The sequence below is a fragment of the Diabrotica undecimpunctata genome, chromosome 8, assembly GCF_040954645.1.
Source record: "Diabrotica undecimpunctata isolate CICGRU chromosome 8, icDiaUnde3, whole genome shotgun sequence".
NCBI lineage: Eukaryota > Metazoa > Arthropoda > Insecta > Coleoptera > Chrysomelidae > Diabrotica > Diabrotica undecimpunctata.
The window spans coordinates 18,042,190-18,066,533 of record NC_092810.1 but is presented as its reverse complement, the minus strand read 5'-3'; the positions used below and the strand labels follow the sequence as shown (position 1 = coordinate 18,066,533).

Here is a 24,344-nt window from a genome sequence, read left to right as displayed (position 1 = left end):
AAACTTTTCTAATGCCATAGCATAATATCGTGCCAAAGGCGCCATGAAACACACATCGGTTGGCTAAATTCGATGGGTGGAATGTGGAGGCAAACAAATGATATGTACATGTTTCTCCCTGGCCAAATAAATTACTTCTATGTTTTTTATATGGCTGTTGAGTCCATCCAAAATTAATAACATCGGATCGTCTTTACTTGGTTTCGCTTGTTGAACAAAATGTTGAAACTATATTAAAAAGAGTTCAGTATTCATCCAGCCACTATCGCGACAGGCGAATATTGAACCTGGAGGTGCACCAGCTTGAAGTTCGACTTTCGTTCTCTTCCTTGCAAATATTAACAATGGCGGTATAAAGATTCCAACTTGTTTATGTCCTTTATGCATCAAGATTTTATTATTACATTTGGGGACTGCTCCTAGACCTGTTTAAAAGTAGCCAAAGTAGCTTTATACAAATCAATCCTCTACTGTTCAACCTTATCATGAATTAAATAAAAAAAAGTACTAAAAAGGATACCAAATGGGAAAAAAACAACTTAAAATAATCTGCAAAGCAGATAATATAATAATCTCTCAAAGTAAAGATGACTCACAACGTATGCTGCACCAATTTAATATACCTAAACCGTCAGAAAATTTAACGTATTAATTTATATGATGTATGATGTCAACAAGTATGAATTTGATGGTAATACGATCTTCGCCGTCGGAGCACATATTTCCTTGTTGATATCAGTTTTTAGATAACAAGAATCATTTTTCAACGTTATGTGTGGAATTAAGAAATTGATTCCGGTAAAAGTTTTAATCGTAGGAAGTCACGTACCTACATATATTCTCATAATAGTAAGGAAAAATTGTGTAATTACGAAATTCACAGAAGACAAAGTCACGAACAGAGACAACGATATAATCAATTTCTAATAAAATAATTCAATTCTAAAAAAAAAACGAAATAACCACGCCATTGTTCGGTTCGGAAAATCGGTTATAGTCAGACTATAATTATTAAAAATTTAAATTTTTCTTCATTAACGTTCAAATATACCTAATGTTGTGGTGTGTAATCATAATACGTACTTTTCACAAACTTAAGTTTTTTTCTAAAAAGTGAAAAACATTTTCCAGTTGGTTGAGTAGATATATTACCAGAAATAAAATAGAAAACGGAATTACTGAAAATTGCGTGACTCAAAGTTCTAAATAAAGTAGGTAATAGTATACTTATCTGAAAACATTTAACCGAGTTATTTTTACGGTACATCTAAAATATTACATCAAGTTCACGATAGTTCACGGTGCCAAGATCAACAAAAAACAACAATACTCCCATTAGTTTTGCCAAATAAAAATTATCTGGCAAATTTTTAAAAAGCTGAGAATTTTTTGGAATTCTTGAGTTCGAACCGAATTTAACAACCCGGTCAAACTCAAAACTGTGTCTGCGTTCGCCTATTATTGTCCCTAATTTTACCCAAGGTACCTACTTATGTTATTCGGGCTGAGTCGACCTGTGACCTGTAGATATTTAAAAATATGTAGATGTTTTCGCTGTGAAAGTCAGACACTCTATCGCCTGAGCTATCCGATCCATAATAAAAAATAGATAAAACTGGAAATGCTCTTTATGTCCCAACTGCAACATTTTGATTGACATTCGATAGGCAGCCGAATTGGCCTTGGGCAGAAAACAAAAACGCTAACTATAAATGGATCTGCTATTTAGACTAGAAAAAGCTGGTGAATCTAATCTACAACAAGAGATGAGGGCTTGATTCTCGGTGTTGCTCCTCCAAAGATTCCTACGAAAAGAGCGAGTAAACTTAAAAACCGGAATACACTTACATAGGTGATTTTGATGTCAATTACCCCGATTTCATTTTGTGGTTGAATGTTCTAAACGATTCTTTCTTTTTTGTTTTCTGCATTTGCATACAATTTTAAGATTGAATAAAATGGAATATTGATGGTTTTGCTACAAACGAGAAATACTACGAGAATATTATGGATTACATTATGGCAGTGCAGCCTTACTGTGCTAAGACTATAATCACTCAGAGTTCACCAGCTCTCTGGGATATCGCTTAGGTAACACTTCTCTATGTCATGCATCCCATGGTGTTGTACCTCAGGTTTGGGAAACTCAGTAATTGAAGCACAAGTCTAACCATATGATCAGCTAGTTCTGCTGCGGCTCTTGTGTGATTTGATAATTGAAATCTACCTACCTGGTTATACCTTATTCACATTTGTTCTATATATCCTTAGGACATTCGCTATTAGCTATTGGAATGCGCTGTGTCAGGGATAAGATAAGAATTTCTCTACCACAGTCTGTTCTGTGTGACATTCTTCTCAGTATAGAACTCACCTCACAGATTTAAATCATATGGTTTTGGAGTAATTTTTAAATCTTTATATCATTGATAGCATATTTCTAAAATACCCATTCCAATTTTATGTTTTACATCTTACATTCAAATTTTTTTATTTTTCATTAAGAAACTAGTATTGCAAGATCATGAACAGCAGGGACATATTAAAATAACAGCAAATAACATAAGATTAGATTTGTTAATATATAAACCTAAAATTTTACCAGTGGTGAGTGGAAAAAGGAGTTTCAGAAAACATTTTATTGCCAGGATTTTCAAATGCATTTCCATCAATAATTTGTAACTAATATATACCTACTCCTGTGTGATTAACCTATATTGTAATGTTAATTGGATATTAGTGTATTATTCTGGTTATTAGCTTATAAATATGTACTTACCCCATTCAATTGGTCACTTAAGTAAGAGTTAGTAGTTATAATTCTTTCTGAAAAAAATTTGAAGGTATCAAAAGGAATAAATAAAAAATTGTCACTTTGACAATTGTCAAAAATTGAAATTTCTGGTATAAATGACAGTCCTTCATCATATTGCTGTCTTGGTTTAATGGATTGTATGATTGGTGGCTTAATTTTATATTTTGTGAGAGGAAAAGAGAATCTAAATAAAAAATAATTAATGTATAGTGTAATAACTGTACCAAGATTCACTAGATGGTGGACTATATTAAACATTTACCTAATGTATTAAGACATTTTAGTACTATAATAAAGTAAATAATGTTGAAATAGAAGTCTTCTATTAAAAAAATTATTAATTAATGAACATGGAATATAGAAAATCAGACTAAAAGAAAAAATTAAGTGACAAAACAATAGAAGCAGACATACAAATAAAAGTGAGTTTCAAATGCAATAAAACATACACATAAAGTATTTGTGGGTATTTTCCTTAAAAAGTAAATTTGATAAAGACAAAGAAGGCTCAAGCCTTAAAAAAACAAACCAGTAAATCAATTAAAGCCATAATTTTGGTGAAGTAAATTTGTTCTACAATTTTAATTAAAATATCAGTATCACAGCTCATGTAGACTGTACTGAATATATTAGGGTAAATCATCTTGTAAATTTATTTATTTATTATAAAGGATTATTCAACTGAATTCAAAAATACATTAAATCAGATATTAAATAAAAAATTAATATTTTATGTTCCATTTATAAATAAAAATATATTTAATAACTATTTCTATACTAAATCCAATTAAATCAAATATAATTAAAAATTAATGTAAATATATTTATACAATATACTGCATTTGAACACTCTGTTACTTAGATCCATCTTTTCATTCATCATTCTGTGGAGGGATGTAAACAAAAGAATCCACCTCTTGAAGTACTAACTCCCTCCATTTCTCAACTGGCAAATTCATATCTTCAATACTTTGATCATAAGGGGCTGAAATAGGCTCGTCATTGGGGTCTGCATAAGCTGTGAGGTAAGCATGTGCTAGAGCTTGTTCTGCAGTTATTCGCTTCTCACTGTCAAGCTCCAACATTAGTCCCAGTAAATCTATAGCTAAAGGGTTAGCACCAGATATATATCTTTGTAAGTCTTTTTTAGGCATAGGAGGTAAAGAACGCATATAATTTCTAGCACTTTCAGATGTAATTTTCTGCATGAAGTCCTCAGGTGGCGTTCCTAGAACTTCCATTATTAAATTGAGTTGATGAATGTGATCTGTACCAGGAAACAAAGTTTTCCCTGTTAATAATTCTGCCATAATACATCCCACTGACCAAATATCTACCGTCTGGTTGTAGTGCATCCAGTTAAGCATAATTTCTGGTGCTCTGTACCACCTAGTTGCCACATATCCCGTCATTTCAGTTTCGGTAGGCCTAGCTAAACCAAAATCCAAAATTTTTAATTCACAGTCTTCATTTACAGCTATATTCGATGGTTTTAAGTCTCGATGTATTACTCCTGCCGAATGTATGTACTTCAAACCTCTCAGTATCTGATAAACTAAAAATTGCACATGGTCATCTGTTAATTTTTGTGTTCTGATTATATTATTTAAATCAGCACCCATCAAATGAGTAACTAAATATATCTGGCTATTGTCCTCTTTGGGATAAAATACATTTAAGAGTCCTATCACATTTTCGTGTCTCATATGTTTTAGCAGCTTTAACTCCCTATAAGTTCTCTTGGCATGAACAGCTGTTTGAAAAGGACGGGCTAATTTCTTTATTGCTACTTTTTTATTTGTTAGTGTGTCTAGTGCTGAACAAACTTGGCCGTATGCACCCGAACCCACTGTAGTGAGCGATTGGTATCTACTCGGCACCTCCCATACAGTTTTATTTACTTCGACTTTATGGAAATTAGACATTTTACGTTGAAATAAGGCTTAGATTTCTATTTAAAACTTTAACAAACATCCACCATTATAGCTGTCACTGGCCCACTAACGAACTGGCCTTGTGAATATTTGACAATTTGACATAATGTTAATTATTGTCATTTAGCCACCGGGCATTATACCAACATAAAAAAAACTGTGTAAAATTATTATTAATCGAGTTAAAAAATTTTAAAACAATTTTTTAAGAGTATTATTGAAAATGTATAACTTTTATTTTTATTAGTATTGAATAAGAATAAATAATTAAAACGGCTGATTAAATTTAACTATCAGATACAATGGATACAACAGGTAGACAACTAATTTTTAAAATATATGTCTTTATTAAAACAATAATAATCAATTTTCTATAAGTTATTTTTAATATAATCAATAATAATTATAATTTTTTTCTAATCTTTAGTACTCTCGTAATATCTGGCTTAACAGCTTAATCAGACAAGGATTTTTCCAATATTCGTTTCCAAAATAAATTTTGAATAAACTCTCATTCTACCAATAAAAGCAGTTTTTTAATAATATATGAAAAGTATTACTAGATTAAATATAAACTTAAATAATGAAAATATTTAAAATGAAATAATTTTAATACTTGATGCATTTTTAATATTTTTTTGACAATCATATGACATTTATTCTGTGGGAATAAAGAATAAACATGCGTTTGAGCTTTTGACAGTTATCATATATATATTTATGAAAACGAAATTTATGGTGAAAGTTGCTAGATATCCACAAATTTTTTTACTCATCATTTTACGAATGGAGTAAATAAACAGTCCTGAAGTTTTAAAAACTTTATTGCATTAATTTATCTTTAATGGTCATTTTTCTCATTGTTAACAAACAATAACTCAAACTAATGGAAGGTGCATATAATAATATGGAACTGGGATGGATAGACCATACAAATTCAGCATGGGCATTAAAGAACAGTGATAATATTGCTAATAGAGATCTAGTGCAATCAATGTATGATGTTCTTCTTCAAAGTAAGGAAATAAGAATCATTCCTTCTAACGGGTCATCTTATAGTGACATTCAAGTACTGCCCACCTTTCAGTTTGATCCCTTATCAGCAACCGATTTAAATCATTATATTACAACTTTATTAACTTCCCAGTTACAATTAGCCAAAGAAGTATGTTCATCCACACAGTTTTCTGTGATCTTGAAACAAAGGCTGTTAATTTTAAAAAGAATATATTATGGTTTACTAATGAAATACCATGATAAAGAAAAGACAGATAGTACTACTAGTGAACCTAGTACCAGCACTAGTGCAATGTCTTTGGCTCCCAGAGAGATAACATCAGGTTCACAAGCCCTTCTGGAAGTAGGTGTAAAAACAGGTCTTAGTTTACTCTTCTCTCTACTACAACAAAACTGGCAAGTTAGTGGAATTCTTGGTAAGTAATTATTTATAATTGAATCTTATACATTGCATTTGTTAGTTCTTTTAAGCATGTTATTCAATTTTTAAATCTACACACTTGTGATATATCAAAATAAAAATGTGTATTAAGAAGTTTCCTTAATACATACTAACTTATAATACAGTTCATAAGGCAAATTCATGCTATAGTGAAGGTTAAGATATATTATTTTTGTATGTTTGACTCATAAATCTTTTTACAGCTAAGTATAATCAATCTTCATTTTAAAAGTATGAACCATAAAAATACAATATCTTGACCTAAACTTATAGTGGTTATATTTTTACTATAAAACTATTATCATTTTTATTTGTTTTTTTCCAGATACTCTGGACTCTGGAATATTGTAATATTGTAATTCTATTCCCATATGCATATAAAAGAATTCAGTAAAAAATAATTCTTTATTTTGATAATCATATTTAGTCAGGTGCTTATTAAAGGGCTTACTTTTAGTCTCATTATTGTTGTATCAGATAACAAGGAAACTGCAGGGTAACCTTAGTAGAGAGTAACCTGGTCTTAGTAGGAAATACTAAAGAGGATTGTAAATACAATGAATAAATGCATGCAGTAGAGTTATATATAGGGAGAGCATTATTTTTTGTCAATCAATAAAAAAAGTTGTTATTTTTAATATTTTACAATAATTTAAATATTTGGTTCTTGCTTGTATAACAGTATATTGTAAATAACTTTTTTTTTTTCAGGTATTCCATCACTGTGCAATTCTGTTTTGGAAACAGCTGTAGGGTTAATTGATAGACTTCCACCATTGTGTCTTTCTAATGAATCCCAACTTACAAATTTGGGCATCAGTAGCTTAGATCAAGTTTGTTCTTTTTTAAAAACTGCAGTTTTGCTTGAAAATTCTGCCGATAACAATGGAAAATTGCTTTGTTGTGAAATACTTCTAGGTTTAGCCTTACAAAGGGGTTCTTTAAGATACCTTCTTGAATGGATAGATATGGCATTAGATGCGTCTTGCAAAGAGCCTATACTTCAAAGCAAATTAGCGAAAAAAGCAATATCTCAACTTGAGAGTCACAAAAAATGCAAAGATAAAGTTTTCACAGACCAAGTTGATGATGAAATGGGGGTATACACAACTGCTTTATTTCTGATGGAGATTTTGGTGTCTATGGCAACTGATGATGGTGGTGCTGGATCTTGTATAGAAACAGATGCAGACTTGGGAGCCTATGAGAAATGTGAAGTATATGTTTGGGGAAGCAATTCATCCCACCAGCTAGCAGAGGGCCACCATGAAAAAATATTGATGCCCATTAATTCAAAGATATTTAGTCAAGTACAACAGGTAAGTTATAAAAGGATTTTTGAGAGTTTTTATAAAGAAAACATATTTCTTTCATTTTTTATTTTACTCCAGTGGCTGCTTTCTATATTTGACCAATTATATTATAATATCTGTTTATTAGATTAATTCCAAGCAGAGGTTTGCTTTTACTTTTTATCATCTTTTTATTCTTCATTCCAGGGTTTAAGCTTCTTCATTCCTGTTCCCATATTAAATCTATTCATCATTCCTGCACTTCTTTTTTACCTGTTTTTTTACAGGGATGTAACTTGTGCTACAGGTGACAGCTACATGTGAGAAAGGGCCTGACTAGTCCAATGTGTCAAATATGTATATGAACAATTATGTTCCTATGTATCTAGTAGTGTCACATGTACTATATATTTTCAGGATTGTAATCCAATATATACACACTCATTACAATTTTCAGATTGAGGCTGGTCAGTACTGCACATTTGCCATTCACTGGGATGGATTTGTCACTGCCTGTGGAAAAGGTAGTTATGGTCGTTTGGGCTTAGGAGAATCAGCAAACCAGTGCCTTCCAAAACGAATATTGTTGGATCCTGTTGTTAAAAAATTATCTAGTTCAAAAGGCAGTGATGGTCATACTTTGGCGTTAATGGAAAATGGACAAGTTTACAGCTGGGGTGATGGAGACTATGGAAAGCTGGGGCACGGAAATTGTGCAACACATAAACAACCAGAGAGAATAGGTGGACCTTTTTTAGGAAAAACTATTAAATTTATCAATGCAGGTAATTATATAATCTATGTTCTATATAATAGATACAAATGAATAACATTGTTTTGGAATTGTTTCTTGTTTTGTTGGTAATAAATTACGAGTTATGACAATTGAATAAAGAGACTATGCCACTAAAGCTGCTACAAGAGAAGTCTATAGGTGCCAAATATGCCACCAACTGATAACTATTTAGCGTGGGGCCTGGTCTTTCAAACTCAGTAACTCTTGGTCCTGTAAAGAAAACCTTATAGCCATATCATTCGTTTTGTTACTTGTTTTTCTTTAATTTTTGTTAAATTGAAATTGGATGTGAGGAAACCTCACATTCAAGCCAAGAAAACCCAGATAAACATTAAAGTAAGACAAATGAGCTGGCTCAGGTCGAAAATCAATACTACTCATAGAAAAAATAAGCTGTTCCTGTAAAAATATATAATAAAACTGATTTGGACCTATGGTACCCAGGTTTGGAGCTGCTCAAGAGTATTAAGAATGATGTTGAATGATATCTGGTTTGTAAGCAATAATACCCTACACAGCTACTCCCCTACACCTTTGGTAGAGGAAGAAATCCAATGAATATCAAGAATTGTGAGTCAATTGAATAAACCATGGCCAACAGACTTAACAAATTGTGTAAAATAATGTTAAGTGTATACAAGGAGGGTTGCTAGAGGACAGATTCTTTCTCATGTTAACCAATAAACATTCAAATCATTTACTTATAGTTTCAAATGACGTTTGATGTTTTTGATTATAATTTTTAATATTTCAGGTTACAGTCATAGTGCAGCTATTACAGACGATGGAAAACTTTACACATGGGGTGAGGGTGATCACGGAAGGCTAGGCCATTTAGACAGTAACGGCAGGCACATTCCAACATTGGTACAGGATTTGGCTGACATAGAAGTCGGCAGCGTAGCCTGTGGCAGCTCGCACACATTAGTTGTTTCGAAGGATGGTAAAACTGTATGGTCTTTCGGATCTGGAGAAAATGGGAAACTAGGACATGGTGAAATTGCTAAGGTTTATAAACCAAAAATAATAGAAGCATTACAAGGATTGATTATACAGAAAGTGTGCGCTGGAAATTCATTTTCTATGGCGTTGACTACTATGGGACAGGTATGTATTTTAAGAATCAATTTTTTGACGTTGATATATTTTAATTGTTAATGCTTTATAATATTGGTAGTTAGATTTCAATAAATTAAAAGAATTTTTCAAAACATTTTACAGCATTTACACTTACGTTATAAACTGTCATGCAAACTTACTGTCCTCTTCCCAACTGCTCTATTTGACTACATATGAAAAGAAAGCCTATTACAGTAATTATCTTTTTTTTTAAATCTCTAAATCCACAAATTATCTTCTATGTGGACCCAGATACTTCTGAACAGGTTTTTTGGAACATTCTTGAAGAATATTCAAACATACTTTTATCACTAATCAATAAAATTATTCCAGAAGGGATGTATATGTCATGCACATTTGAATTCATTAATAAATACTTTAAATTTATTTATTTATTTATTTATTTATTCGGTTGCTGAACCTGTAACTATATACCTTTTATACAGGATTTTTAAATAAAACTTTTGTGATTTATGGTGTACATATGCTGTACTCCAATAGTTAATTTCCATGTCACAACGACACGTCGTGCGTCGCGGGCTTGATAAATTGTAATATTTTTTGCACAACAGTAATTTTTTTTTATAAATTTTTGATACTAGTACAAAAAATAAATAGTTTTAATTGTTAACTTTAGGTGTACACATGGGGAAGTGGACCGATTTTGGGTATGGGTTCCGCAGATGCAATTTGCTTGAGACCACTTCTCGTCGAAGATTTATCACCGTACAGAATAATTGACATATCTGCAGGAGGTACGCATTGCCTTGCTCTTAGTGACGAACATGTCGTGATCGCTTGGGGAACCAACAGCATGGGACAATGTGGCCAGGGACATATTTCAACTCCGATAACAAGGCCTGTAAAAGTTAAAGGTTTAGAAGGAGTGCCTATAAGGCAGATTAGTGCCGGTAAGATATGCATTACAATTTTTTTTATGTGTAAGGTAAACTGTGTTTAGGGTAGGACTTTTTTTGTTGTGCCTCTCCCATTAGAAACTACATATCATTTTGATATTTTTACCACTGCTGTAAAAAGCTTATTTTTGGTAATACCAAACCATTCTCTCAAATTTGGCATACTGTTAGTCTTTTCCCTAAAATCGATAGCATCATAGTTCAAAACTTTTAAAAGGTAAATGGGCATTTAAGAACAATAAACTATCGTTACGCTACTGATTCCTCACTATAACGGTTAAAGCTAGTAGTCTAGACCAGAGAATTCGATGGCTGGGTGTTATTAGCCTGCTTGGCTTCCAGATCACTCAAGGGTTTGCGAAAGGTCACCGACGAAGAAGTAAACTGGTTCCGATGAATCGAGAAGCGACGATCGAAGGTAAAAACCGGATCCCATCCTTCCAGCAAAATCGAGGAAACCCTAGGCTGAGGGACTAGTTTTTAGTGATAAGTGTTTGTAAATAAGTGTACATAAATTAAATAATAAAGACAATAAATTAGACGATAATTAAATCGATACACTATTTTCATACTGTCGGACAAAAGTAAAGCAGCAAATCACGGCGTGGTCTACAAATTGTATATTCTAATTTAGATTGTGGATATTAATTTAGTTTGAAGTGTACGTTTGATTAGTAAAGTATAATCATGAATGTGTTGCTTGTGTGAGTCCATTTCAAAAGGTGAAAGAAATAATAGACTTACTCACAATCAATTTAATTTAACTAATCGGACGACCGGTTTCGCTTTCTATAATATGCAAAGCATCTTCAGGTCACGATACAAAGTTAAAATGCTGAAAACAATAATCCCATATTAGGGTGTTGTCTAATAAAGATAAAAAACATAGGTAGGTGATATAAATTATATAAATTACAGTAATTATGCCAATATTACATGTCTGTGGTTTTATAAATGAATAAAAATAATAATAATAAAATGTTTAAGCAGACAAGGTAAGACCCACAAATTGGTAACATCGTCTATTAAACTGTAATGAATCAATAAATAAATAAATCACTAAATAAACATTACTTACATGCCGGTACTCTATTAATTGATGGTTGAAAGAACATGGTTCAAACTATCTTGGATTGTTGATTGGAGAACTCAGGTTAACTATTGTAATTGTTTAACAGTAAACTGGGAAGTTCTTGAGGAGACAGATTTTATCCAATGAAGTAGAGATAGGTGGAATGTATTGTTTGTTTTATGAAAGTAATGTTCTATACCATTAATTTCTTTAAAGTTATTTAAGTTTATTCTGGAGATATATTTATGAAATGTGTGTTATTTATTGAGATTTTATGTTTTGTTCTGGAAGGTGACAGTTGTAAGACAATGAATAGGAATGGATGTACAGATTGTGTGGGTGTGCAATTGTATAATCTTGTAGTTATCAAAATTTCTTTGATAAAGTTGTTGCAATATCTGGCAAATTATTGTAAAGTCCAAAGATTTTTATGTTAAAATTAAATTAAGACACTTTTACACACACAGAAACACACAGAAAACACTTTAAAAAACGGGGGACGAAACAAACATTTAATTTAAAATAAAAGGAGAGGATTTCCAAAAGTAAATTATTTCTTTCACCTTTTTAAAGTATAATCCTTTTAAATGGAAAAATATCTGTTTTAGGTACATCTCATTCTATAGCATGGACTTCCACTCCTTCGGAAAGCCCCCACGTAACAAAACACCGACCGTTTTGTTTAGATTTACACGAGAACACTTTTGGATCCTTAAAAGTATTTTTAGAAAAGTATACAGTCACTTTTACCTACAGTACGCCCCCTAAGCCGTTCAAAACGGCTGAAGAGCACCAAAGGTTTGTCTTATTGACGTTAAAAATTCTATGTACACATTTGAACTTGTGTATAAATGGAAATTTAAGTACTAGTGTTTTGAACACGCATGCCAAAGCTCTACGAGCTGTATTATTTAGGTAAGATCTCAGTTTTACTATTGATTTACATTTGTCTATGTTTATAAAGTTTGTCTACAGATGGGGCCAAGAGGAGAAACTTTAATTTTTAATGAAAAATGTCATTATTGATGAAAAATTTTGTTTATTCTAAAACCCCATAAATTTTTTTAAAAAGTTTCTTAAAACCAGCTTCATATTGTAGTCAAAAATTGATCATCAGCAGGTGATTGATTCATTTTCTTGACATAGACATTATTTCGCTTATCCGAAGCTTTTAAATTTGTTTAAAACCATCAATTCATCTCCTTCACCATCCCTCCTTCATTTGCTTGCAGGAAACAAATTTCACATCAACTAATCTCCATACACTTAAAGATTTTGGATGGTATCATTACATCTTCAGATGCTCCAGGGATAGTGGAGGTTCTTCCATATTTGCATCTAAAGACCATTACTGCACTCTTCTTCCTCTGACTACCAGTCTCGAAGCTCTCGCCATCAGAACATACTGCCATAACAAACTTACCATATGCTCTATATACATCCCTTCTGACTACATAACTGAAGACTTTGACTATAAAAGAAGAAGAATTCCTTGATTTAGTTTACCAATTCCCACAACGCTTTATAGTAGCAGGAGACTTCAACGCCTATAACACTATGTGGGGCTCCTCGCGTACATTTGGACGTGGTAAAGTTGTTAAATAAAGAAATAGAGACTCTCTTCGGGAAAGGAAACATCGTAAGATACATAAAAGCCAATAGATTAAGATGGGCAGGCCACGTGGTACGGAGTGATGACGACAGACTGATTAGCAATGTGTTTTGGGAAAGACCAGATGGTAGAAGATCGACAGGAAGGCCTAGAAAAAGGTGGAAAGACGCAGTCAGGGAAGACCTGGAGAAGATGGAAGTAAGGCCATGGGAAATAATAGCACAGGATCGGAATCAATGGAAGGCAATAGTAAACGCGGCAAAAACTCACGAAGAGTTGTAAAAGCCAATGATGATGATGATGAAAGTTGTTAAAAATATTCTTGGTTGCACTAGCTCATGTGTCCTCAATACGGGATCATACACCCACTTTAATACTGCTTCTGTTACTTTTTCTGACATCGATCTAGGCATATGTGATCTTAAATCGGCCCCCTACTTATCCGCGGTTATTAAACAGCAGACGACCTTCACGACAGCAACCATTTCCCTATAATTATACGCGACAGCTCTAATTACCAAGTTTCAACTTGACCATTGGCGCTTCAACAAGGCTAATTGGTCAGAGATCTCCAAAAAAGCTGAATCCCTTATATGCAAATTACCTAACTGTGTAATATTGATGATTCCATAAAACTATTCTCAGATAGATGCCATAATTAAAGCAGCATTAACTCACATCGGCAAAACCACAATTAGCTCCCGACATAAAGTTATACCTTGGTGAAACTCTCAATGTAAACGCGCAAAATCAAAGACTCCGCTCAATCAATACCGAAATCTAATTAAGTAGAAAAAGCTGAAATCCAAAGTCAAATACGTTGTCAAGCACAGCAAGAAAAAATCGTGGCATAACTATGTGTCGTCTTTGAATGATAACGCAAATCCCTCTCAAATGTGGAAAAAAAATCGACAAGTCCAGGGACAAAAAACTAACACCAAAATTACCCATTTAATTTCTAACAGCACTTCTTCTAGCAACAGCCATATTATTTGCAACACCCTGGCTGACAAATTTGAGCAAAAATTTCACAACAAACTCAAACCTCTTATTTCATCCTCTACACAAGAACCGCTCTCCTACAATCTCACTTACCGCACTTACAAGATATTGACAATATTAATTCTCCTTTCTCACTGGCTCAACTTACATTTGTTTTATTCTTATCCAAAAATACTTCCACTGGCCCTGATGACATCCCTTATATTGTTCTTAAAAACCTTCCCAACCGCTGCCTCACTATCCTGTTAGACATATATAACTCTATCTGGTCTTCTCAAATATTTCCTTCTCATTGGAACACATTCGTAATTATACCAGTCCTAAAACATGGCCAAACACCAACCTTGCCACAGTCCTATAGACCGATTTCTCTTACTTGCACCATGCGCAAATTAATGGAGAAGATGATAAACAGACGTCTTTTATGGCTTTTATGGTTATTGAAAAACACCAAACTTTACCTAAAGGACAATCTGGTTTCCGCCGACATCGTTCCACAAGCGATAACCTCGTCCTCCTTCATACCCACAACAGTCAAGAAGTGATTGCCTGCATTTTTGATATTGAAACTGCTTTCGATAAAATACCTTGACAGATTATTCTCTATAAACTATTATTATACAGTCTTAATGGAAATATTTTTAAATTCTTCAAGCACTTTCTAAGCTCTAGATTCTTCAGAGTCTCTGTAAATAGTTGCCTATCATCGCCCCACGTCCAACAAGACGGAGTTTCCCAGGGCTCTGTATTAAGCACCGGATTGTTCATTTGATCGATTAACCATATATGCCACAGTCTTCCCTCCACAGTCAAATTTACTACATATGCTGATGATATTGTAATTCATTGCCATGGTGTTGCGACCACTACTACTTGCAAACTTCTCCAAACATCCGTGGACTTACTACAAAATAGGTGAACTGCCCTTGGCCTCTCCCTTTTATCATGCTGCCTCTACTTCATCTAACCTTTCTAATTAAGTACACACACTGCTGACATTACCCAACTATACAAGTACTCATCCTTCTGCTCCACACATACATACTTCTTCCAACCTTACCCCTTCTACTTCCAACTTTAATACCACACATAAAGCCGAGATTTCGTTAGGAAATCCTTTCTAGAAATTCTTAATTTTAAGCAATTCGATCGGGTCCTCTACACTGATGCATCGAGGAGCGAAACGGGGGTTAGTTGTGCCGTTACCACTACGGATGCAGCCGTTAGATCATGCCAAATTCTTGCCACACGCAGCGTTCATACTGGTGAACTGTATGCTATCTACCAAGCCTTTAACATCTGCACAGTCCCTCATCAACATATTGCCATCTGTACAGACTCCCTCGCCTATATCTAGTCCATCAATAATCTATTCATTAATCACCCTCTTGTAGAGACAATCTATAACACATACCAAAATCTTATTATCCACGACATCCATATCACTATCATATGAGAACGCTTTGCCAAAGAAGCTGCTGTATCCAATAGTACACCACGTAATATACAAATCGCCAATGACCTAAAAACAAGTATAAAGAAACTCATACGAAATTACAGACAGAATCATTGGAACCAATCCACTACTTTTTATATCAAATAGATCAGACGATTGAGCGGTTCGTTATCCCTAGTATGTCTATAAATGAGATGGTTGTAGCTAGACGATTGTATATTGTCATACCAGACTTACATATCTACTATTGCTAATCCCCACTAAGTGTTCTACACATTCTTGTGGACTGCTTTTATTATACTAAATGACGTCAAGAACTGGGAATGAAGGGCGACATCACAGATATATTATCGAACAAGAGCAAAGTCATCACCGCGATGTAGTTCCTGAAGCTAGAAAACTTGCTAAATCAAATATAACTATTGTATATAATATGTAATTGTATCCAATATACCATTTTATCCACTGTACCTCGTGCTAACGACCAAAGCTGTCACAAGCACATTAAATTAAATAAAAAAAATTCATCTCCAAATTTGTAAATGTATAACTATCATTTTGTGTTCTTGCTGTGGTATATTTATGTATATAAATGTTTGACATTTCAGGTTAGTTGATATTGATGCACCATCAGATATACACAACACTGCCAGAGAAGTCCTGAATATTGGGGCCCCTCTTCTTCTACCCCAGTTAAACGAGAGGGTAGAATTCCTGCACCTGCATTTGTCTAGTGGCAATCAATTGACGCAGGGTCAACAGATGCTACTAGGAATTATTTTAAATAGTCTAGAAGACCCCATATACATAGCTGCGTTATTAGGTTATAGTAGTACTCCGGAAAAAGTAGAAGACTTGCAATTAACTGGGATGCTTATGCATACTCTGTTAAAATCGTTCACCAAAAACACGGTAAGTTAAAATGTTCGGTGTTTGAAACTATGAACTTATCAAAATAAGTATATAAATTTTGACAAACCATTTTTTTACGAAAATTATCTTAAAACAATAAATACTATCTAAAAGATAATAATAATTTCTAGAACTTAAATAGTAGGTACCTATTATAAATAAAAAAAAAATTGATAACTGAAACAAAAATGCTTTGACCTAATTTTTATTCACACACCCTAGATAAAAGAAAATATATCATTTTTGTTTAATCATGAAATAATTAAATACTCATTTAAAGGTTCCATCGTAAAATTTATGTTCCATATGTAAAACTGTTGATTTTTGGGATCGATTCAACTAATGACATTTGCTGTTTCTCCAAATATTTTAATGTTTCACTCTCCAAAGAAAAGTTGCGTTGCTTTTGTTAAAAGCAACATTGTTTTGTAATTCTCATCATCATCACTGGCTCGACAACCCTTTTTGGGTCTTGGCCTGTTCCAGGATTCTTCTCCATTCTGATCTGTTTCGTGCTTTGTTTCTCCAGTTTTTTATTTTTAAGGTTGTTATATCATTTTCTATTTGTTCTAAGTATCTCAGCTTCGGTCTTGTTCTTGTTCTTTTTCCTACTGGCATCTGTTTGAATATTTTGTTTGGTATTTCGCCTTCTTCCATTCTTTCTACATGTCCTATCCAACGCAGCCGTCCTATTTTAATGAATGTTAAAATATCCGGATCCTGGTATATTTTGTATAGTTCAGAGTTGTATCTTCGCCATATTCCGTTTTCTTTTGTGCCCTTATATATGTGTCGCAAGATTTTTCTTTCGAAGATGGCTAACAACGTTTCCTCTCTTTTAGTGAGTGTCCAGGTTTCTGAGCCGTATGTGAGTACCGGTCTTATTAGGGTTTTATATATTTGCCATTTTGTTTTCCTTGCGACGTTATCTGATCTTAGTTGCCTAATTAAGCCATGGTAACATTTATTTGCAATAAATATTCGCATCTTCACTTCCTCCGTAACGTTATTATCAGACGTGACTAGGGATCCCAAGTATATAAAGTTTTTTACCCCCTCTATGTTGTATTCTCCTATTGTTATATTTTGTGACTGCTTTATTTCTGCGTTTTTACTTACCTGCATATATTTTGTTTTGGTCTGATTGGTTTTGAAGACCACTATTTTGTGCAGCTCGTTCTATTTGGTTGTATGCCTCTATTATTTCTCTTCTTGATCTTGCGATTATGTCAACATCATCTGCAAATGCTAGTATTTGCACGCTTTTATTAATGATTGTTCCTCGTGTATTGACTGTTGTGTTCCTCAGTATTTTCTCGAGTACGATGTTGAACAAGATGCATGATAGAGCGTCTCCCTGGCGTAGTCCCTTTTTCACATCTATTGTTTCCGTTAATTCATTTTGTATTCGGATTCTACTTTCTACTTTTGGAGATTCTTTTATCAGTTCTATTAGTTGTGTTGGTATATTAAATTCTTTCATTGCTTTTATTAAGAATTCTCGGTTTATATTGTCATATGCGCTTTCAAAGTCTATGAAGAGACGTTTTGTAATTCTATTTCACCTAAAACATCCTGACAATCTTTTATCGCTTTTCTAGCAGTATCTTAAAGTTACAATATGAAGCTTTTACAATTTTCGATATATTCAGCGTAGTATAAAGCTGCTTCTAACCATGTACCCCACCGAGTTAACACAGGTTCAGGTGGTAATGGAACGTTAGTTAATCTTTCTCTAAAAAGTTGCACCTTAAAGGAGCTTTAATGACAATTTTTTTTCCATTTTTATTAACTTATTAATAAGTGGAAATTGCAGCCGTATAGTCTTTAGCCTCCATGATATAAAGATTAGATCCAAAAATATATACATGAAATACCAGTATATCATGTTTAATCTAGAAATTGATTACAATATTATGATAGACGTCAGTTACAATTTCCAATCTCACCAAACGTCTAATAATAACGTCATATAAAGTCTTCACTAGTTCTAGCCAATGAATTGCACTCTGTAATAGGAATCGCATATCAAGAAAATCTGAATATTCCCTATATATTTTTTCAAATCATAAATATGGCAACAAGGGGAAAATTGCGTACAACCTTTATTGTTTGATTTTTGCTATAGTAGGTACTAAAATTATTACAATTTAAGTTAAAATTCATGTAGGGAATGTTATCTGCAAAATAAGTTGTAATAAGTAACAGTTGTAGTAGCAAACTATTTTGTTTTAGGAGGAAACATTGGAGAGCATTTTGAACTATATGTCCATTACTACCAAATTTAAATGGCAAAGCCCAGGAAATTCCAAAATCTACAATCTCCAGCGACTTCTTTCCTCCCTTCAAGATCACATGCTAGCTCACTACACAACTTCATTGAAACATAAATTCACCTTGCAAGAAAACGATCTGTTCCTAACTCACGTATCTCACGTTTTCCAATTTGCCATAAAAATACTGAAGAGGGCAGCTAATATACTTATAATGTATCCATCTAGTTTAGAATTGCTTTACAATGTTCTGTTAGAATCGGCTACTGGAGCTATGTTGTTTAAAATATTGAACTCGCTTCTACTCATACCAGCAGCTTTCATCAAAAACATGTATCCGCTTTTGCTGGAATTGATGGATCCTATAGATAAATTCAATCAATTGCTGCCAAGAGAATTGCTGAGGGGAGAGAAAAATTCTTCCAGTAAGTATTAAAATTTTTATTTTTATACATTGGCCATTAAGTTATTAGCGATTTGTGATAAAACTAAACTTTTTTTCATAATAACGTTAAGACAATGTTGATAGGTTGTTTTACGACATAAAACAAAGTTATATGAATATTTTTGTTAAATAATTATATTTAAATTATATTTATATATTGATATGATTTATATATTAATATAATTTATTTATATTTATTATATTTTGCGTCCAACTCCTCTCTTGTCCATTCTCTCATAAATAATTCTATTGACCCTATTGACATTACACACGTCAATGAATCTTTTACCCTCTATGAACTAAAATTAGCCTTTACCTCCTGTAGAAGCAATGCAGCAGGCCCTGATAACACCCCATACATTTTCCTAAAAAAGCTCTTCCTTTGCAAACTGCTGGATTTTTATAGTATATTATGGAATTCTCAGCAATTCCCAGTGAAATGGTGTGTGATTCTACTATTATTCAAATAAGGAAAAAGGATCAACCCTCCTCATTACCAAAGTCTTATCGTTCTATTTCTCTTACTAACACTACCTGTAAACTTCTGGAGAAAATTATTAATAAAATACTCCTATGTTTTTTGGAAAAGTACAATCAAATTCCAAATTTTTCACTTCGGGTTTCGACGTAATCGATCCACTCGGGACAACCTTTCCCTTCTACAAACCCACATTTAAACAACACTCCATATTAATCCATATTAAATAAACTACGTCACTGTAACCTTAACGGAAATATTTTTCACATCATAGGAAAGTTCCTGCAATCCAGATCCTTTATAGTATTTGTAAATGGACAGTCCTCTATCTAGAATCTGTATTCAGAGTCACGGAGTACCTCAAGGTTCTGTTACTAGCCCCATCCTTTTTATTCTTGCTATAAATTACATATGCAATAACTTCCCCAATCCTATTCAATACGTTCAATATGCCGATGACCTTATTATTATTGCCATGGGAAAAAACATTAACCTTCCTGTCAACTCTAAAAGCCAGCCCCCCAGCTCCACTAATCTCAATCAACAACGACTCCGTACCTGTAGTGGATAATTGTAACATTCTGGTAATGATCTTTGATTCTCGACTAAACTGGAAACATCACATAAATCTTTCCAAAGGCCTGCCTTAAGCAACTCAACCTAATAAAAACTCTTTCACACTTTTGTTGGGGTACTGATGAGAATGTACTTCTTACTCTGATACAATCCAAAATATTGCTCTTCGTCTATCCCTCGGAGCTTTTCTCTTCTGCCCGTAGTCTTTTGAAATAACCCTGATAAAAACGACAACAAAATACCTTGAAATACGTTAAGAAAATAATTAAAAATTTAATCAAACAATAACATAACCTTAAAATATGAATATTCATAGTAAATACCTTGATACTTTGATATTCTTACCTCACAAATTCACGAACCAAATTAATACCAATCACACAGAATGAATGTTCATAACCAAAAGTCCTTATTTATTCTTCAAACAATTAAAAAAATCATCAAAATTTCCAACTTATGGGACAAATAAACACAAATTAGAAATGTTTGGAAAGGTTGGAGATCCACATGCAAATAGAAATGTAAACTATTGGCAACTATTGGTTTGGATTATAAATTTTGAAATGTAAGGTAGAAAATGAGGTTATAGGAAAAATTGGAAATTTTATTATTGGTTGCATAGATCTACCAAGGTATATCAGTTGGAAATATAAATGGGGGACATATCGCGCATTCAATAATAGATAATTAAATATGTAGGCGGGGTATACGTGTATGATATTGAATGGTATTGAATGAGTTTATGTGTAATAATGTTATATTCCTAGTCTAAGGATCCGGTTGTTAAATGAGAAAATGAAAAAAAATGTGAGGTTTACGATGACATAATTTTGTTATTAATGACCGTCAATGGATATATCCATTGACGGTCATGACGGATAATGCTGCAAATATATTTGCAGCATTTGATAGAACAATTTTGATTGTTTTTTTTTTATTTCAGGAAGCGAAACTCCCACTCTAGATCAATTGGCCGAACAATCCTGGGTGTGGATAGTCGATCTACAGAAAACCTGCTCACTGGTCGTCGGCCATTGTCTAGGTGGCATGCTAGTAGGCGACCAACCAACGTACTACGAAAATCTTTGCCGACACTGGCTTTCCAATGAAATATTCTCTTCCGGTTTAGAGAACGAAACTATCGATCTAGAAGCTCTAACGGAATTGTCCTACCAAGCAACATCGAAAAACGCCGAACAGATTTTAATTACTTTGGACAAGTTACCTTCACCCGTCGAAAGCCTTTGCAAGGTGGTATTTGAACTTCCTTGTCAATACGACGAGGCTTGCGCAGTACCTCCGGATGAATTAAAAACCAGTAACGCCTTTTATAACAAATTAATGGAAGATATAGAAATAGAACCGTGGGAATTTGACGAGGACGACAAGAACGTTTTGGATACCGTTACCAAATGCTATTTAATGACCCTGTTAATACACACGCGGTTAATACACAAACCTTCCTCGCATCCTGCAGTAAAGGAGGTTTACAGGAATGTTTTAAATTTAAGACAAAAAATGATTGGTCTGATCTACTGCGACGAGTACAAAGACGAACTCATCGGAGACAAAGATGCTGAGAATGAGCAGTCCGAAAATTTTAATGCCAAAGACGTCGTATCTGTGGACGAGGAATATAATTTTAAATCTTTTTGCCAAGGAATTCTAAAAAGATCTTTATTCATGTTATTATTTGTTAAAAGTAAGTATATTTTGTTAAATCAATATAGTTATATGTTTTACTATCTATAAAATTGGCAATTATTTGATCAAAGTATACGTTAAGTAATATACAGTAATGAGTGCCTTAAGAACCGGCAAAATAACGCAAAAGATAGAAAACATAATACGTTGTGAAATAAAAAGAGATGAAACTCGTAGAGGTGGGAAATAATCGGTAGAAACCTATAATTTACATTACCATTATCGACAGTCTCACACCTTTAGACGTTAGCTTCGAGCTAAATCACCTCGGTCATAATTATTATGTGTAACGTATGTGTGACGTATTTCCATTTTTTAATTTCACATAAAGTAAAAACTGATTGACCACAATAAAGCAAAAATGTGAATAAAATAATTTAATTAATAGTAATTATTTAATCTAAAGTTTTAAATTATTAACCAAGAATAATTTCTACTATGATGTGAGGAGTTTCATACTCTCTTGTCACGGAATAATCACAATCCTTCGTGGATTAGTGGTAAGAATTCGACACATACGTCGCAGACGATTAGAGTTCAAAACCCACATGTGGTTTTCTTTTTTTTTTTTTTTTTTAATAATTTGAAATTATGCAGAGATCGTTTTGCTTTGAATCGCTAAATATTTATGTCAGTCGTTACTAGTATTACAAGTGTTTAAAGTTAAACATAAATATCTTATTGAAAAAAAAAAGTATCGTCGTACTTTCGAAAATAAAGTAAAAATTCTTCAAAATTAAAAGAACGTTTAAAGAATGTTTAAATAAGTAAAAATTCTACAAAAATAAAACAAAATATTGTAAATAAACGTATTTACAATATGTTCAAATAAGCCTTCATTAGCAGCAGAACAATAACCCAAACTGTCACTAAAGAAATATAAAGTTTGATGGATCAGAGTTCAAGTCACGATGTTCTCATGCAGGCGCTCAGGGTTCAAATCACACATGAAGGTTTTACTTTTTTAAAAATTTGAAATTATGCAGATATTATATCGTTTTGCTTTAAATCACTAGACATTTATTTCAGTTTTTATTAGAAGTGTTTATAGTAAAACATGAAAATCTTATTGAAAAAACAATGTCGTACTTTCGAAAATAAAGTAATAATTCTTCAAACATAAAAGAACGTTCTAAATAAATGTACTTCCAAAAATATTTAAATAGGTAGAAATTCTATAAAAATAAAAAAAAAATATTCTAATGAAATGTATTTACAATAAATGTTCGAATAAGCCTCCATTAGCAGCAGAACAATAACCCAATCTATTATAAAAGTTTCGTCTAACATTAGTTAATGTTTCTGGACTAATACCTCTCATTGAATCAGAGATCTTTTCTCTTAATTCTTGGAGAGAATTAGGCCTATCGTCTTCAATTCCATATAGCTTGGGCTTGATATATCTCCACATAAAAAAATCACAAGGTGCAAGATCAGGTGATCTTGCAGACCAAAAAATATCTCCGTGGCCACTAATCAATCGATTAGGAAAAGTCGCACTGAGATATTCACTGACGATGCGAGAATTATGTGCGGGACAACCATCGTGTTGAAACCATATGGAATCGAAAGGTATTGGTAAATTACGAAGGGCTGGGACAATTTGATTTTGCAGGAGTTCCAAGTATTTCCACCCAGTCAAAATACCGTCTATAAAAAATGGACCAATGACATGTTTCCCTATTATACCTCCCCAAACCTTTACTTTTCGAGGACGCTGGGTACGAGTGACATAAATCTGACGAGGATTTTCTCGAGACCAATACCGAGCATTCATTGAATTGTGACGGCCCTGCAATGAAAACGTACATTCATCGGTGAACAAAACGTACTCTAAAAAATGTTCCATCTTGATGTGACATTTCCATTGCAGTTTGACAAAATTCTAAACGTCTATATTGATCCCCAGGGAATTGTTCGTTGGATTTATGAAGTTTATAGGGACGGTATCCATGTCTTTTCAAAATTTTACCTACTCTAAATCTTGAAATTCCATATTGTTCTCCAAGACGAGATGTTGATTGGGTAGGATTTTGCTCAATACTTGCACAAATCAAAGTGACCCTTAGTTCCAAATCTGGATTTACCTCCCTTCGTCTACGAACTCCTCTTGGAGTGAACACGGATCCATAAGTAAAAAAATTACGTATAATAGACTGAATTGTTGATCGTGCTGGAGCCGGCCTATTTGGAAACATATTTACAAATTGTTGTCTAATCATGTTATCTGATAATCCATTCACATGCCAGACAATAATTTGCACTTTTTCCACGACCGTTAAAACCATTTTCACGAATTGTTTTTTCAATAAAAAGTTTCTGTTTACCGTGCAAAAATACTTCTCGGTATGTTATTATTTTTGATGGCTTGATGATTTGGTTAGCTGTAAAGCAGGCAGTTGTTCGCGCGCATCCATTACAATGTTGTTAATTGTTTTGAAAATCATTACCTGTACGGAGGAATTGATATTAACACTGAGAA

At 33.2% G+C, this 24,344-nt stretch overlaps 2 protein-coding genes across 3 annotated transcripts in view; one reads left to right on the top strand and one right to left on the bottom strand.

Annotated features, from left to right (window-relative positions):
* Positions 1-3,454: 3,454 nt before the first annotated feature.
* Positions 3,455-4,839, bottom strand: LOC140447236 (mitogen-activated protein kinase p38b-like). The gene has a single exon (XM_072539771.1). It carries the CDS (start codon positions 4,738-4,740, stop codon positions 3,688-3,690), a length of 1,053 nt encoding a protein of 350 aa, XP_072395872.1. The 5' UTR covers positions 4,741-4,839; the 3' UTR covers positions 3,455-3,687.
* A 579-nt stretch (positions 4,840-5,418) lies between these two features.
* Positions 5,419-24,344, top strand: part of LOC140447232 (probable E3 ubiquitin-protein ligase HERC1) — a 90,645-nt gene continuing 71,719 nt past the window's right edge. For both annotated transcript variants that reach the window (XM_072539767.1, XM_072539766.1), the window contains exons 1-9: positions 5,419-6,182; positions 6,920-7,527; positions 7,958-8,285; positions 9,051-9,403; positions 10,053-10,326; positions 12,013-12,319; positions 16,083-16,386; positions 18,622-19,084; positions 21,102-21,860. In XM_072539767.1, the coding sequence (XP_072395868.1) occupies positions 5,636-6,182; positions 6,920-7,527; positions 7,958-8,285; positions 9,051-9,403; positions 10,053-10,326; positions 12,013-12,319; positions 16,083-16,386; positions 18,622-19,084; positions 21,102-21,860 (3,943 nt within the window). In that variant the 5' untranslated portion in view covers positions 5,419-5,635. The remainder of the gene's footprint in view (positions 6,183-6,919; positions 7,528-7,957; positions 8,286-9,050; positions 9,404-10,052; positions 10,327-12,012; positions 12,320-16,082; positions 16,387-18,621; positions 19,085-21,101; positions 21,861-24,344) is intronic.

Excerpts from the sequence above, each read along its gene's own strand:
- LOC140447236 (XM_072539771.1), bottom strand. The coding sequence starts at position 4,740 with ATGTCTAATTTCCATAAAGTCGAAGTAAATAAAACTGTATGGGAGGTG.